This window comes from Apis cerana, linkage group LG7 (assembly GCF_029169275.1).
Source record: "Apis cerana isolate GH-2021 linkage group LG7, AcerK_1.0, whole genome shotgun sequence".
Taxonomy (NCBI): Eukaryota; Metazoa; Arthropoda; class Insecta; order Hymenoptera; family Apidae; genus Apis; species Apis cerana.
In genome coordinates, this window is record NC_083858.1 from 1,045,281 (window position 1) to 1,060,471 (window position 15,191).

At 44.5% G+C, this 15,191-nt stretch overlaps 1 protein-coding gene across 3 annotated transcripts in view; it reads right to left on the reverse strand.

Annotated features, from left to right (window-relative positions):
* Positions 1-992: 992 nt before the first annotated feature.
* LOC108002492 (optomotor-blind protein) overlaps positions 993-15,191 on the reverse strand; it is a 92,404-nt gene continuing 78,205 nt past the window's right edge. The window contains exons 5-7 of one of the 3 annotated variants that reach the window (XM_062077517.1): positions 13,389-13,535; positions 12,183-12,259; positions 993-4,977 (exon numbers count right to left, since the gene is read on the reverse strand). In XM_062077517.1, coding sequence (XP_061933501.1) covers positions 4,164-4,977; positions 12,183-12,259; positions 13,389-13,535 — 1,038 coding nt within the window. In that variant the 3' untranslated portion in view covers positions 993-4,163. The remainder of the gene's footprint in view (positions 4,978-12,182; positions 12,260-13,388; positions 13,536-15,191) is intronic. The other 2 variants (XM_062077515.1, XM_062077516.1) reach the window with 2 other exon arrangements.

A 15,191-nucleotide genomic window follows, 5' to 3' on the forward strand; every position in this document is an offset into this window, starting at 1 on the left:
TGCTTACACGATCCCGGCCGGTTCTAATTATACAATCACGCAATTTGTACGTTCACGTGCGATTAAGTCGTTAACTTTTATGGTGGGCAACGGAAAAATTAAGAGACTTACCCTCTTCCCCGAGGTACTGATTTTTAATAGGCCGATTTTCTTTATTTTATCGCCGTATTTTACACAGACCGAACAACCGTATCCACAACGTGACAACGATTACTACGCTATTTATTATATCCAAGATCAGTCACGTGATTGACATTGATTATTAGATTCGACACCAGATGGTTCGACTTTCGCGTTGCGTCATTCGTTTGCGCGCGTACGAATAAAGTGAATCTTCTCTGGTTCTTTAGTGGTTCTTATTTAGGTCAACTTTACCAATGGATTTCCGATACTGTGGATTACCATCTTGTTCCTTTTGCCGAGACATCGATCGCTTGCCTGGAACATAACCCGATGAAAGTAGCCGGTTCATCGACTCTGATGTATCAAGTGATTTCCCGTTACGGAACGAAGCATGGAGCAGCTTCTTCGGTAAGTCAATGCTCTCGATCTTGTCAAATCTCACTTTTCCACGTCTTGATTATCTTGCATTTATATATATATATATATGTGTGTATTCGATCAAAAATTAACAAAAGTTACGAAGAAAAATGAAAATTACGAAACTTGGAAATCGATTAATATCAAAATTTCATAATAATAACGAAACTTTGCGTTGATCTTGCTTGATGTATTACTTTTTAAAATATTTCTCATCTTATCGCATCTATTTAAAATTAATATTTTTCGTGCAAAATAAGATCTGTATTCACGATACGGGGAGAAAAATTACAGAGAAAAAAGTCAATTTTATATTTTTAAATTAATTATATGTATATATATATATATACATATAATTCTTAGTCACGTGGATCATAGAGGGCGTTTCTGGCAGATAGGAGCGAAGGAGGGAGGCAGATTGAATGGGTGTACAATACACAATGCAAGCCACGGAATATCACGGATTCTCGTGTTAGTTTAGATCGTTTCGATTCTCCTCGAGTTACACTTGTTCTTTTTTTTTTTTTTTTTTTTTCATTTATTTTATTGCTTTTCTCTCGACAACGTGTTTTCCTATTTCTCTTCCTCTCTTTCTCTCTCTCTCTCTCTCTCTCATTCTCTCTTTCTCGCATTCTCTCTAAACACACACAGAACCGCGCACACACGCAACGCGCTTCGAGAAATAACCGCAATAAAGATACGGAGAGAAACAAAACGGGATCGATGGTTGAGCAAGATTCTCATGGAACTTCAATGGAAAGATCGCAATTTGTCGCAGGGCCCCGTTACTCGACGATACGGCCCTGACCCGCGCCCCGATTACCGCGCAATTGTATCATTCTCCAACTTTCTCGTCTATCTTCGAATTTTATCGGTTTCGTTTCGCGATTTTCTCATTCAACGAATATTTTCTGGCTCTTCGAGACGAGGAAGCGACATTTTCACTTAAATAAAATTTCCTGTGCGATTTCGTTTTTTCGTTTCGATCGAGAAAAGTGGTCGTTTTCCTCGAATCATCTCTATTTTTTGTACAATTTCGAATTCTTCTTCGCATTTACATCGGGACAATAATACGATTACGAGCATCTTAAGCAACGGAGGAGTTGAGGAAAACGAGTTTCCGTCACGGAAATGAAACTCGATCGGTCGACTCTGGTGGAGTTCAACGCTGTTAACCCTTTGATCTCGATACTTTTTTGTTCCGTACACTTTGAATAAGATACTTTTTAATTTCAAAATTTTTAATATCATTTTTTAACAGGCTTGTAAATTTTCTCGATGATTTTTTTTTTTCTTTCTTATGCGTTTAGGCATCGAGGGGGAGGAACGTTGGAATATTTCCTTTCTTCTTGGAATTTGCGATTCGTACTGTAAAAGAACAGAATAAATGGAATATGAGGAAAGCGATTAAAGAAGAAGAAAAAAAAAAAAGAATGGAAAAACATTTAACTCATTTATTTAAAATTTTAAATAGGAAAAAGAAATATTTTAAAAGTTATCATAGTGACAGTTTGTAACTGGCAAAATAGCATCGATTGATTAAAAAAAAAAAAAAAAAAAAAAAGAAATAGGAACAGATATATAAGTATTCACATTATCATACAATAAACACGACGGAGGTATCACGAGTTTGTTTCAAGATAATAATTAAACGAAAAGAATCCATCGAAGAATAATTATATAGCTTTAGATTCGTCAATCTAACTACGGTTCATCGTCTCGTACAATCGGAACATTACATGGTACACATTTACATTAGAAGTAATATTTCGATTACGATCCACGATCGTTCGCAATTAATTATTCGCGTCAACCGCTAACATTTATCAGCTCGATCGAAACTAATTACAACTTCGCATCTTTACACGGCAACATAAGTAACAAAAAAAATTTCACAATTTATACTACAATCCGTCCCGTTTCTATGTATAAAATAAAATAAAAAAAAAAAAAAAAAAACGAAATATCAAATCAAAGAGGGAGCCCATGAATAGAACTTGCTCTCTTGTTCTCTTCACCGCGAAGAAAGATAATTTTTACATTTTTACGTATTCGTACATTACGAAAAAAACGCAATTGCACTCTCTCACCCCTGATGAAACGCTCAGTGATCCATTCTTCGTTCAATCATCGAATTAGATTTGATCGAGAATCCTCGATCAAAGGGTCAACCGAATCGCGGGATCCATCCTCGGGTTTCGAAAACGGCACAGGTCTCGAGTCACTTTCTCTTCACGATTCTTCACGCCCTCTCTCTCTCTCTCTCTCTCTCTCGAGTTACCGTGAAACTCGATGTTCTACGACGACGATTCCCGCGAGTAATCTACATCGATCGTTTATACAAACAGGAGGGACGCAAGGGGGTGGGAAGGGCGAGCGGTGTTCCATTTTTCGAAGCAACGACGTCGAGAAGAGATGGATGAAAGCCCCGAGAGAGATTTTTCGACGTGTCGTTCCGATTCAATTTTCGAAACGTTCGTGAACGAGGCTGCCCATTGTGGCGCGAATCGAGGAACGACGCTCGATTTTTCCTTTCCTTTCCCTTTTCATTTCGAATCACGCGCGACGAAACGATTCTCGCGACGAAAGTTCTATCAGGATCGAATGTAACTTCGTTCTCGTTCGTTTCACAACCTTTTCCTTCTCTCTCTCTCTCTCTCTCTCTCTCATCGTCTCCATTATTTATCCCCTCTTTTCTTTTCACTAGTTTCCAGGGCATCGACGCGCGATCGGGCAGCGTGCGTTTATGCGTCGTTTACGTCTCTCTAATAATTAATATAATATTATATTTAATAATTAATACAGAGAGTAGTTATTTATATTTATATATATATATATATAATATAATATAATATCACTAGGGTACATATGTACAGGGGCTGCAAATGTATAGGAGCTGCTCTCGTATTGCAATGTCTCCCTCATTAAAACTCTCCGCTTGTATCGTTCGTTCTCAACTCTTTCGCTCCTCGTTTACCACTTTCACGACTTCCTCCCGATTACTTTTCGAATCACTTCGAGCGTGGCGTGGCTCTCCAAAGAAATAATCCCAACGATGATCGAATCGATCGATTATCGGTCGTTAAAGGTCTCGAAATATCCCTCTTCCTCGCTTCGACCGTGCCCACGCGAGCTCTCCCAGCCCCGTCCTCCAGCCACGCTCGCCCCCCCACCCCTTTCCGTGCCCCGCAAACAAAAATGTACACCAGCATCGCGCGCAGTCCACCTCGTGCAGCGTCCACAGGCCGGGCCCCGCGTCCATCCATCCCGGCCATTTTTATGTACACACTCGCAGGGAAGCGATGCCACGACGGCGGCGGCGTGGCCCGAGGGATCGGCCCCCGCGACGACGAAAACGCGACCCCCGGGCTGAAATTGCACTTCGTTATCTCGAGCGTCCCTCGTCCGGTCCCCCCTCGGCGCGGACCCGTCCCGTCCCGACCGATCGGGGCACGGATGGCGGCGGAGCCGCGGACCGACGACCCTCTTCTCCCCCGCTACGACGGCTCGGAGGTTGAGTCCGGCTCCCTCTCGTCGCCGGATAGCTGCTCGGGCTCGCAGGGTTCGATCAGCTGCTCGTTCGCGGGGTCATCGTTCGTGCTGGTCACGGGCTCGTTCTCCTGTCACGGACTCCCCCCTCCAGCGTCCGCGTCCCCCCTGTGCCCGCCGGGTGTCAGGCTCGGGCTGCGCCTCCTCTTCTCCTGCAGCCCGTTCACCATGTTCTCGATCGACTTCAATTCACCCGCGGAGCTGCCCCCCGACGCGAGGCCGGCCGGGGTCGGTGTCGGCGAGCCGGTCGGGGGCCTGGGCGGCGGGGACCTCGGGCTGAGCGTCCTGCTACCAGGCGTCACGGTCTCGAAAGCGGAGCCGTGGGACGGCGCGGGCAGGGTGTACGGGGCGAAGCGGTGGCCCTTGAGCTGGTGGAGGGGGCTGGCGAGGGGGTGAGGGTAGTGGGCGAAGAGGGCCGGGTGCTGGGACGCGGCCAGGGCCAGTTGCGCGTTGAACAGCATGCCAGGGGTCACTCCGCCGTGCATGCCGAGGGGGCTGGGCGGTATCAGGGGGCCCGGGCCCGGGTACAGGCCGGGCACCGGGGGGTAGAGGTACGGTAGCAGGGGCGGATGAAGCGGCGGACCGACCGAGACGTCCGGTCTGGGCCCCTCCGAGCCCGTCGGGCCCGCTCCACCCCCGCTCTCCGACCCCGACGACTCGCTCCCCTCGCCCCTCTCGCTCGTTCGGTCCTCCCGCTCGCGGGAGTGCTCCCGCTCCCGCTGGTGGTGGGCCGGGTGCGGCGTGTCGGGCCCGACCACGTCCAGCAGTTTGTCCTCGTCGTCCAGTAGGTCGTTGACGGAGTTGGACGAGCGACGCTTCTCGGGGGACGCTGGCCCACCTGTCGTCAGACGGGAACCGCCACCTGACACCGTCAACAGCGCCTGCCTTCTGCAACAACGACGCGGAGTTAGCAATCTTTCGAGGCTCCCTTTCCGATGCACACACGCATGGGCTCGGCACATTGCGTACGGGAAATCTGCCCTCGTGCAAAGTATGCTTAAGTCTCGATAGACTTTTTCACGTTTTGAAATTTCCATCGATTATTATTCGCCTCGATTAACTGTAACGAGTGACGCTTGAGAGGAATATACGCATTCTTCTTCGTGCAATGATATTCCACGTTATTGAGTGTTTTTAATTCCTCGAGTAAAAACATTTAAACGAGAGACGTATCTCCGTACGCAATGCGTTCATTGTATTATATTTAACAGGTTTTTGAAAAGTGTAGGGTGATTATATGCGTATGGTTTCGTTTTATTAATTTTGAAAGTTAGTTTTCCGCGCTCCAAAGGGGAAGAATTGTAAGTATTTTGAAAATTGGGTACAGGGTGTTACATTGTCGGGGGATCCTTTGAGATTCAGCTTTTAATCAAATTGTTTCGCACCTCTGACAAATTACAGGCATTTTAATTGCGCGTGAGCACAGGGACACCGCGCATTATCGTTAGTAAATGTGTGTTGGTAAAATAGGGTATTGATTACGCGTGAGAGGATCGATTCTAGCAGAACGAAACAAATGTTGATGTAGAAAATTGTGTGATAAAGTAATGTTTATATAACGTTTCGAGGATTGATTATTTAAAAGTATCCTACGAAAATTAAATAACAAAAGCTTCGACTTTCTTTCTTTCGAATCTCATTTTCAATTTACGTTAAGAAATTTCAAAATGAAAATGAAAAAATTAGCAATTGAAAACTATCGTTACTTTCGACGATGATCAAAATTAAAATAGTCGAATTCGAAGGTATCGATATTTCTCGATTCACCGAACAACTCGAAAACGTAGAGCATTGGACGTTTCAGAATTTTATGAAAGCTTTCCACATCTTGAAATTTTGACCGAATCTTTTTACTTTTTTCTTGTCGACGGATAACAACTTGCTTATTTTTCAATAAAAACCAACTATTTCTAATCGATCGCATTTTAACACGATGGAAAAAAAAAAAGTTCACGACGCTTGAAACTCTTATTTGTTAGATCAAACGAAACCAAACCCTCGTTTGCACAAATATTCGTCCCATTTTAACATCGATCACGAAAATTATTATTTTTCTCCCGTGGCTCGTTCCCAAAAATCCCCACCAATCACAAATGTGACGACGATCGCGAGCTCGTCACGCACGTTGAGCGGAGCAAAATTCAGAAAAACGTGGAAAAATTATGGGGAGGAAGAAGAAAAAAAGAGATTAAAATTGATGACCGAGGCCCAAAAGGAATCCAACTTGTAATTCCAGCTTCGCCACTTAAAATAACTACAACCACGATGATAAAGCCTTCACGAACGATCAGGATGCAAATCAGCGTATTTCAACGAATAATCTAAGCAAAGGTAAGTATCGTGTAAATCTGGACTACAGCCGCTCGAAAGCCGGATGTAACGAGGAGCTTACCGATACCTTAATACCGTATAATGCGATCAATGCACTGACACAAACGCGGCAAAACGACGAGCGGGCGAAACAGAGACCCCGCGCTCGTAGCCAACGATGGGCGGGAGAAGGAGGGACGATTCACGATGACATATATACACATTGTCGGTGTACGGATGAACCCATGAGCTTGGAAAGGGTGTTACTTACGCTCTACGGTTCTCCGGTTTCCGACATGCTTAAATACGTTAAAATCAATAATTTACGTGGACGATATGGGATTCGGTGAGCCAATTCTTTTCCAACTTATGGAGATAACTTTTGCCGGGGCGCAATTTTTATACAACGTTTGGAAAACAGAAGTAACAGCTTTTTTTTATTTCGAAGAAAGTATTCGAAGATTGGACTAATGCTCTTGTTTCTCCATCCATTTCGCTCTTTATTCTACTCGATTTCGACCTTTGCCAGACAATAACGTTTTCGTTGTGTAATTTTATTATTAAAAACAAGATTTTCGCTCGGAGAAATGGAATAACAATACGCGAGTTGCTTGGGAGAAAAAAGAGGGAGAAAAAGAGAAACGCTAAACGGGATATTCGAATAATAATCCCATCCCTTTCGTACCTTTTTCCCGCGATCCCCCTCGTTACGGAAATTTTCATAAATCCGAGGTAAAGTTTAAATTTACTCTATCGAAATTTTTAAATTAAAAATCCGGCGAGAACACGCTCTCCGATTATTTTTCTTTTTTCGTTTCCCGTTCGTTTAAACATCTCGATCACGGAACGAGATACCCGATGCAAACGCAAATCGCATGATTATCCGTGAAACGTATCTCGTCGGCCGATCCCGCTATTTGCACTTACACGCGAGCAGGATGAAGCGGGTAATTGGATTCACTAGGTGTGCTTCTGTCGCGTACGCGACCGTTCCAGTTTTCCAACTGGTTCACGCCACTTGCTCGCGATTTCAACATCCTTATCATTCTAAATGCCCTCCATTATCTCTACAACCGTAATCTCGGCGTGCAGCGTAAAAGAAACAACGATTTAATCCGCGTTTTATCTTACGAAACGACGCGTGCAATATTAATCGTCATCTCGTTCAAAAATTCGCCTTTCTTCCGGACATGCGTCGTTATCAACCGCTTCGTTTTACATTTCAACGTGTGCGCTTGAATCGAGTCGAGAGAAACGAAATCAACATCCATTTCTTTCGTTCGATAATTATTTAAAATTACGAACAATCACGTTATTCTCTTCGATCTAGAAACCAGGTACCAGGTTAGACAAAGCGTTGGACACAGATCGGTGAATCGGTTTCTCTCCGGAATAATCGATTCGACCGACATCTGCCGCCCATTTTGCCGAATTATGCTTGCTTCTCAAGTGTCCATTGATAATTATGCAGGAAATTGATCGCATTGTAAATTGAAAATTGTATGAAATTGTATTTCTTTCTATTTTTATCGTCACAATTTCCAACGTTCGCAGAAAATTTGAGAATTTATAGAATTTTGTGAGGCAACGAGTATTGGCTCTGAAAAAAAAACATTAATAGATAAATTGATATCCCAGAAAATAGCTCTTCGGTTCTTTCAATTGGTCCAATTGATTTTATCGAAAATTGACAAGACGATATCGAGAAATGCCATAATTCTAATCGCTCCTGATTGATTGGAAATCATACTTTATACATTCTGCCCCGTAACTCTCTTATTCCAATTTTACCAATCTGACTATCCAGCCTGCTTAATATATCTGGCTTGTTGGCCAACAACTCCACACGATTTGAATTTCTTAGAAAATTTTTGTATTTTAATATCTCACGTAATTTCTCGAATATTAAAGTCTAAATCGTTGTTTCTTTCTCTCAATCTCTTAACGAAATAAGAAATAATCGTTTAATACCAAAAAAATCAAACTCATCTTCGCTCGAACCTTTGAAAATAATATTTCCATCTCCACGACCGTCGAGCTCCACTTTGAGAAAATAAAGAATATCTAACCACACTTGACATATAAAGAGTTTAGGAATCCATTCGTGGATAAATATCGAATCCAAGTTCCACGAGAGGTGCAAAGGGCTAAAAAAAAAAAAAAAATTCGATCTTAGCCGCCTAAACCACTTCCATCCCATCCCGCACAATTCCCTCGATCAAAATCCCGATCCACCCCACAACATCCATCCATCCACCCTTTCCTCGTCTCCTTAAACAACCCGACGCAGGGGGTTGTGACGTTGACTTCGTTAGAGAAAAAGAGCGGGTCAAAGGTCCCGGCATAATTCCCTCGTAATTACCTAGCTAGGTAGCCAACCACCGATCGAGCCCCCTCCCCCTCCTCCTCCTCTGATGCGTCTGATCGAAACGTTCACACACGTAATAATGAAAAAAACCACCCCAACTCCTCTGCCCCCTTTGACGCGATCGGCGAGGATCCATAATCACCCTCGAATCACCCGGCTCCTCCTCGTCCTGTCCTCCAATCCCCCTCTCATCCTCCTGGCCGCGCTTTTTCGCGCACACCTCGCGATATTCCCCGTCATCAAATATTCCCTGTCAACGATATTCACGGTGAACCGTCTTGATGGATCGTCGACGGTGTCGAACCCGTCTTTCTGACGGTGGTCGGATATGCGTGTGTGTGTGTGTGTGTGTGATCGAATGGGAAGAAGGGGGATGAAAAGGATGCACGATGACTCGTTGGATGGGCGAGGGACGGGGTGATTATTATTTTCTATCTCTCGAAAACGCACGAGCGAGGGATTCGAGTGGTTTTCGACTTGACGATGATCGTTCTGAATGCTAGGTGACGTGTCGCGGAATTTAGCATGGAAAAGGTTTGCGTTGGGGTGGGATATCCATTGGGATTTTCGATTGATCGGGCGAATAATAAGTTTTTAAAAAACTTATGCGTTTGTTCCTTTTGATTTGAATTATGATTGATATATCTTTTGAATAGAGGAACGAATTATCATCGATTTCGAAATGTATCTGTTATTAATCCAAATTTACTGGCTTTACATCGTTCAAGTTGAATCGAGGAGTCGTTCGTTAAATTGTCGAAAGAGACGACGATCGATTCGAGAGATAAAAAGTTTCACGAATATCTCCATCTAACTTTCGATTTATATGCCGATACAGAAGGTCAACTGTTTTTCCTCTCTTCTTTTCTTTTTTCCTTACTTTTCGAAAACTTCGTCAAAGAAACCTTCGACTTCCTCGTGAAAGTAAAAAATTATGATCGATTGGACGAGCCCACTTCGGGATGGAAGAGACGATACGATCGTTATAAAATCGTCCGATAAATGGGGAGCATCAAAAAGAAGTAAAAACTTTTAAATATTTATTCCGATATTTCCAGTTAAACTTTCGAACGTGACGAAATCTTTCTCGCGAAAAGAAGCTCGAGCATATCGATATCCCATATCTACTCGCGTTATTGACGATCGTATCAATTACCCGACCAATTACCGATCAAAATTTCGTATATCCTCGACGATTTATCTTTATTTAAATCGCGGACACGATTTATTGTCGCGTATTAACATACTCGTGATCACTGCCCCCTCCCTCCCTAAATTTGTCCATTTCGAGTCACGAATCCATACCGGAACACGAAGGACTCGATAATGTCGCGTAAACGGAACAAATGGCGAGGCGTGGCGATTAATAACGCGAAACCAGCGTGGAAATCTCGGACAGATTGATTCTTCGCGCGGCACGATACGATCGTTCCGGCGCGCGCCTTGATAAATGACGTGACAACGAGCCGTGCCGGGGCCCAGTTGTACCCTTTTTATCTTCTCCCCTCCCTCCCCATTTTACCCGAGAAAAATATTACTCTTTTTTCCTTTTCTCTCTTTTTCTTCTTTCCTTTTTTCTCTTTTTTTTCTTTAACCACCACGGCATGACGAATCGACTGGCCACGCTCCAACGGCGTTTGCCCGGTTAAAAACTTAATGAAATAAGCCGCGTCGAATCTTTGTTGTTGTCAGGAACTCGTTGACTCATCCTTTCGCGACTCGAGAAGATCGAGTCGAATCGGAACGTGAGAATAATTTAGCGTTACTGTTTTGTATTCGATTCGATTATACGGTAAATTATTAATTACGATGTATCGCTGATTTTTATCTCTATTTTCCACGATTTAATTCCTTCCTTTTCTCGAACGGTGACTCGGAACCATTTCTCTTAATTTTTTGAACGCATCTCTCCATCATTTCGAACGACGATCAATTTTAATCCCATTTCATCCCACCGAGAGAAAGAAAGGTATCGTCTATCGATGCGAGAAAGGTGGCCGTGCGAAGGAGAGAAAAGGGAATAGCGAGAGAGAAGAGGCCTGGCACGCCGGAAGTGGTCCGCCCCACCACGAAAACCAGAGCCTTTATACGCCGGTTACTGGCTGTAACGGCGATATAAAATTCAAAGCCGCCACCGAGTGGCACCCTCCACGCTAACGACAGCGCCGCCCCTGAGCATCAGTATGCTAATCCGATGATTGGCTATGTTCCAACCCCGTTCGCTCTCCTCCTCTCCTTCTCTCTCTCTCTCTCTCTCGCCGCCACGACTCCATCTCCTGGCTCTCTGCGGCTTCCTGATGGGATCCGGCCACCCTTAACCGAAACCATAAGCCAAAACTAACCCTTATTCTAATTAGGCGGCGCCACGACGCGCCCCCTGCTTTGCATATTTTCTCGATTAACCTCGCCCTTTCTTTATCCGGACGGCGTGTCGGGCGTCGCTTCAATTTCCGCGGAATTTCCTCGCCCCCTCCCTCTGCTTTTTCCATCACCGAGCATTTATCCAAGGAACCGCGCCCCTTCTCTCGGACCAGCTTCGAGCAAATTTCACCGCGGTTGGGAAATAAAGAAAGGATTAAACGGTAAGATTCTTTGAAAAGTTTCACAACAAATTTTCCTCGTAATCACCTCCATATATTCATCTCGCCTAATTAGCTCCTCGAATTTCGCGTCATCGCGACTCTTTCACCCCTTTGACGATCGTTGACGAGCAAGGAAGGCGCGGAATTAGCGAGGCTTAACGCAGGCTTTCGCTCGGCGTCGTACACACGGCGAGGTTAACAAAGTCGACACGAGGCTTATACGCGTTACAGGCCGACTTAACGTCATCAGGATGCGCTTGAGGGCGGGGAACCTCCCCCCTTTGCCTGGATGAAATTGAAACGGGGCCCGACCAGCCCTCGCCAGCGTAAGCTCGTAAAGCAGCGATACATTGAATACAAATGGACGGAGCGGGGTGCAAATGAGGCCGGGTGAAAGAGAGCCCCGGCCCTGGGGGCTGACCCCGAGCCCTGAATCCGTTCAACCTAATAGCCGGGATCGAGGGGCGAACATGAAAAGCTCGGCCGATCAATTAGGTCCATCTAGAAGACGGGAATTGCATTTAGAAATCGAATGGGATTCGAGGAAAGGGGTTATCGATGACCTTGCGTTCGATCCAGCTTGCTCTTTTCTTTTTTTTTTTTTTCCGTTTTACTTCGTTTTACTCGATATTTTGGGATGATTTCAGGCTAATTCGTTAAATTTGTGAGCGAAAAAGTTACGGTGTTCTATCGTGCAGGCAGCAGAATACAATATGAATGGAATCGAACAGAATAATTATAATTGAAAAAATTGTCTAAGAAGAAAGATGAATTCTTCTGTGATCGGAAATAAATATAATACGTTTCGATGAAATTTTGAAAGCGATACTCACTTTTTCTCGCGCTTCCCTGCCCCCGTGTCCCGGAATCCCTTCGCAAACGGGTTGTTGTCGATCTTCAATTGGGTGATCTGCAACAAAAGAAGAATAATTTACCAAAATACATCGATTTCCATTTCCAACGGAATATTAATTGTTACAATTGCAATAAAAAAAATGAAGGAGAACAGGTTCCAAAAAGGTGGCCCGATTATATTTCCCCGCAATTCTTTCTTCTTCTCAATCCTCGAATCCCGAAACGATCGCGTCTTACGAGGAATCGGCGATCCCACGAAACAACGAGCCGGACGGGTTTCGAGAAAGGCGGAGGGGCTCGAAAAGATCCACAAAGCCGATATATTTCTTGTTTCAGCAACGCAAGATACCGGGAAGCAGCGGAGATAACGGTAAAGAGAGAAATCGCGTGACGAAAAATCCGGACAAGGGCTCCATTTTGCGCGAGCGCCACCTCGAGAATACCGGGAACCGCCGATACTTCCGCGAATACCATCGCCGTTCGTACCAGAAACGATCCTAATTAATCGGCCAAAGAATCGTTTTTCCCCCTTTTCGCTTTCTCCGATTAATTCTCGATCCAACAGTTTCTTCTCTTTGCTCGGGGATGATTCGGATTCGACTCGCAAAATACCCTTCCATTTTATCTACACGCGTAACGGTATGCAATTCGCAGTATCCGGAATATTCTTTCTGATAACAATATCCCTCCAATTATCTGTTGGCTGCCTTCGAGAGAACAAATCGCATTAACATTTTCCTCGATCAATTCGTGTAATTACACGCATAATCTCTAAAAAGTTGGACAATGAGAGATGAACGGATAAACGCTTCGTCGCGAAACGACAAATTGGATATTAATTAATCCTATGCGTATCGATCCATCGAGAAACAGGAGGAGGGACATTCCTCCCCTCGCGGATTCCAGGGAAAAAATTCTCTATAAAATCCGAGAAAGTCTCCAGACGACGATTTCCACCTCGAAACTTTTCTATCTTCCGCGGGTAAAAAAAAAAAAAAGAACAGGAGTCGATTATTCCCATTCGAGCGAAACTTCCCTCCCGAACGACAAAAGGCCACAGTTCGATCGAGAGTCTCTGGCCAAACTGTCGAGCCAGACTGACGAGTTTCTCTCTCTAACGGATCCACCCTTCCCCCCTCTCCTGCCAGGAAGAGAATCCCGGAAGCAAGATAGCAGAGACTCACCTTCTCGTTCTGATAGGCGGTCACCGCGATGAATTCCGTCTCCTTGAAAACGTAACTCCTAAACGTGGAGTAGGGAAGCTTCAAGATGTCGTTGGCCCGCACCAGGTGAAACCTTGGCTGATACTTGTGCATCGAGTTCAATATCGTCTGGAAAAAAATCATCGGACCGTACATTGGGACAGACTGTTTCAGCGCAGAGCCCGTGCTCGCAATAGTCTCTCGCTCTCGCACACTCTCTCTTTCTCTCTCGAGTTCTCTCGTGTTCGTTTCGAGGAATCGAACTGGCTGCAATTTTTCAGTTGTCATCAAAAAAGATCAATCTTAACGTCTTAACGTTTGCCTGCAGGAGGAAACGATTTGTAAATAAAGTAACATGGAAAGTCGCGGGGATGATCGAATCGAGTCGAAAAGAAATAGACAGTGCTGTTATCGACCGGACGATTCCTTTTCGAATTTCTTTCCCCGCGAAACGAATCAAATTACATCGTTATATATATTCAGAGGGGACGGGAAGGGGAGAAAGGGGAGAAAGAAAGAGAGAGAGAGGCGGTGGATGGAAGAGGTATTTCGCAAAGCGGCATAATCGTTGCTCGAGTTGCGTCATGCAGCGGCAAAACTCGTAAACTCGTTCCAAAGCTCGTCCTTCTTTCATTCGAAGAACCGGCGTCCACGACGACGACCATCATTTCCTACACCGATCATCTCGATTTCTCTATTTTACATCACCGACATTATCTTAGTTAGCCTTCAATTTCCTCCACGATTCAAATTATTCACGTAACCTAACGATCCTTCGTTATCGACTTGTCTCGAATCGACGAGGAGGGGGGAGCGAAGGAAAAAGAGGGATCCATCCTAGAGGCAAGGATAATCCAATCTCTTCCTCGATTCCAACCTTCCTCGATCCCGAATAAGGGGGCCTCGATAAAAATTAAGCTCCATGTATTTCAGCTACGAAACAAACCCAAAATTCGAGGACGCTTTCCGTCGATTCGATGCTTCGAAACGCGGATCGAGCCTGTTTTTAAAAGGAAAAGGGAGAAACGAACGCAATCTACGTTTTTTAAACGGCGGACGGCTTTAAGGCGATTCGAGGGGAGAAATAAAACAACGATCGGCCCCGCTTTTAGTCGCGTCTTGTTGCGCCGACGATGCAAATGGCGCGGTAGCGGGTAACAAGATTGCGCGGGACATTCCATCGTGGAAGAGGTTCGCTCCACGTCTCGATAAATCTACGTTCCATCCTGGAATCGCGGTAATTACGCGGCGGAATTTTCGTAATGGAGAACAGGCCAGTCACTATTTTATAAGCGGTCACTATTTCGCAGGGAGTAAAAAACCTTGATACCAATTTCGATCCTCGGCAATCTCCACTTGTCCGCCACTTTAATCAATCCTGTTTTCTTTCTTATTATCCGCGAGAGAAATGCATTCCAAGATTCCGAGATAGGGAATAGTTTTTTTTAACTTTGAAACGAGAGTTTATTCCTATTCGAAATCTTTTGGCGATAATTGTCAGACACTTTTAATTCCTTTCTTGCTTGATACAGGTAATATAACTATATATTTAAATTCGTTCGTCTAGACGGGTAAAGAAGATGGAATAATCGGTGGTTATAACGAAGCTGTATCTATGACGAGACATAGGATGGAGAGAAATTATGGTAATTTCGAGTGGTATGGTTCGAGTCTTCTTTCTTTCTTTAAATCGAATTTCTTCGATCGATACGCTATTATCTTCGCTCTCGTTCAACCTCGTACGGACGCCGAGCATCAAGCATCGTTTAAATAAATAAAGAAGAA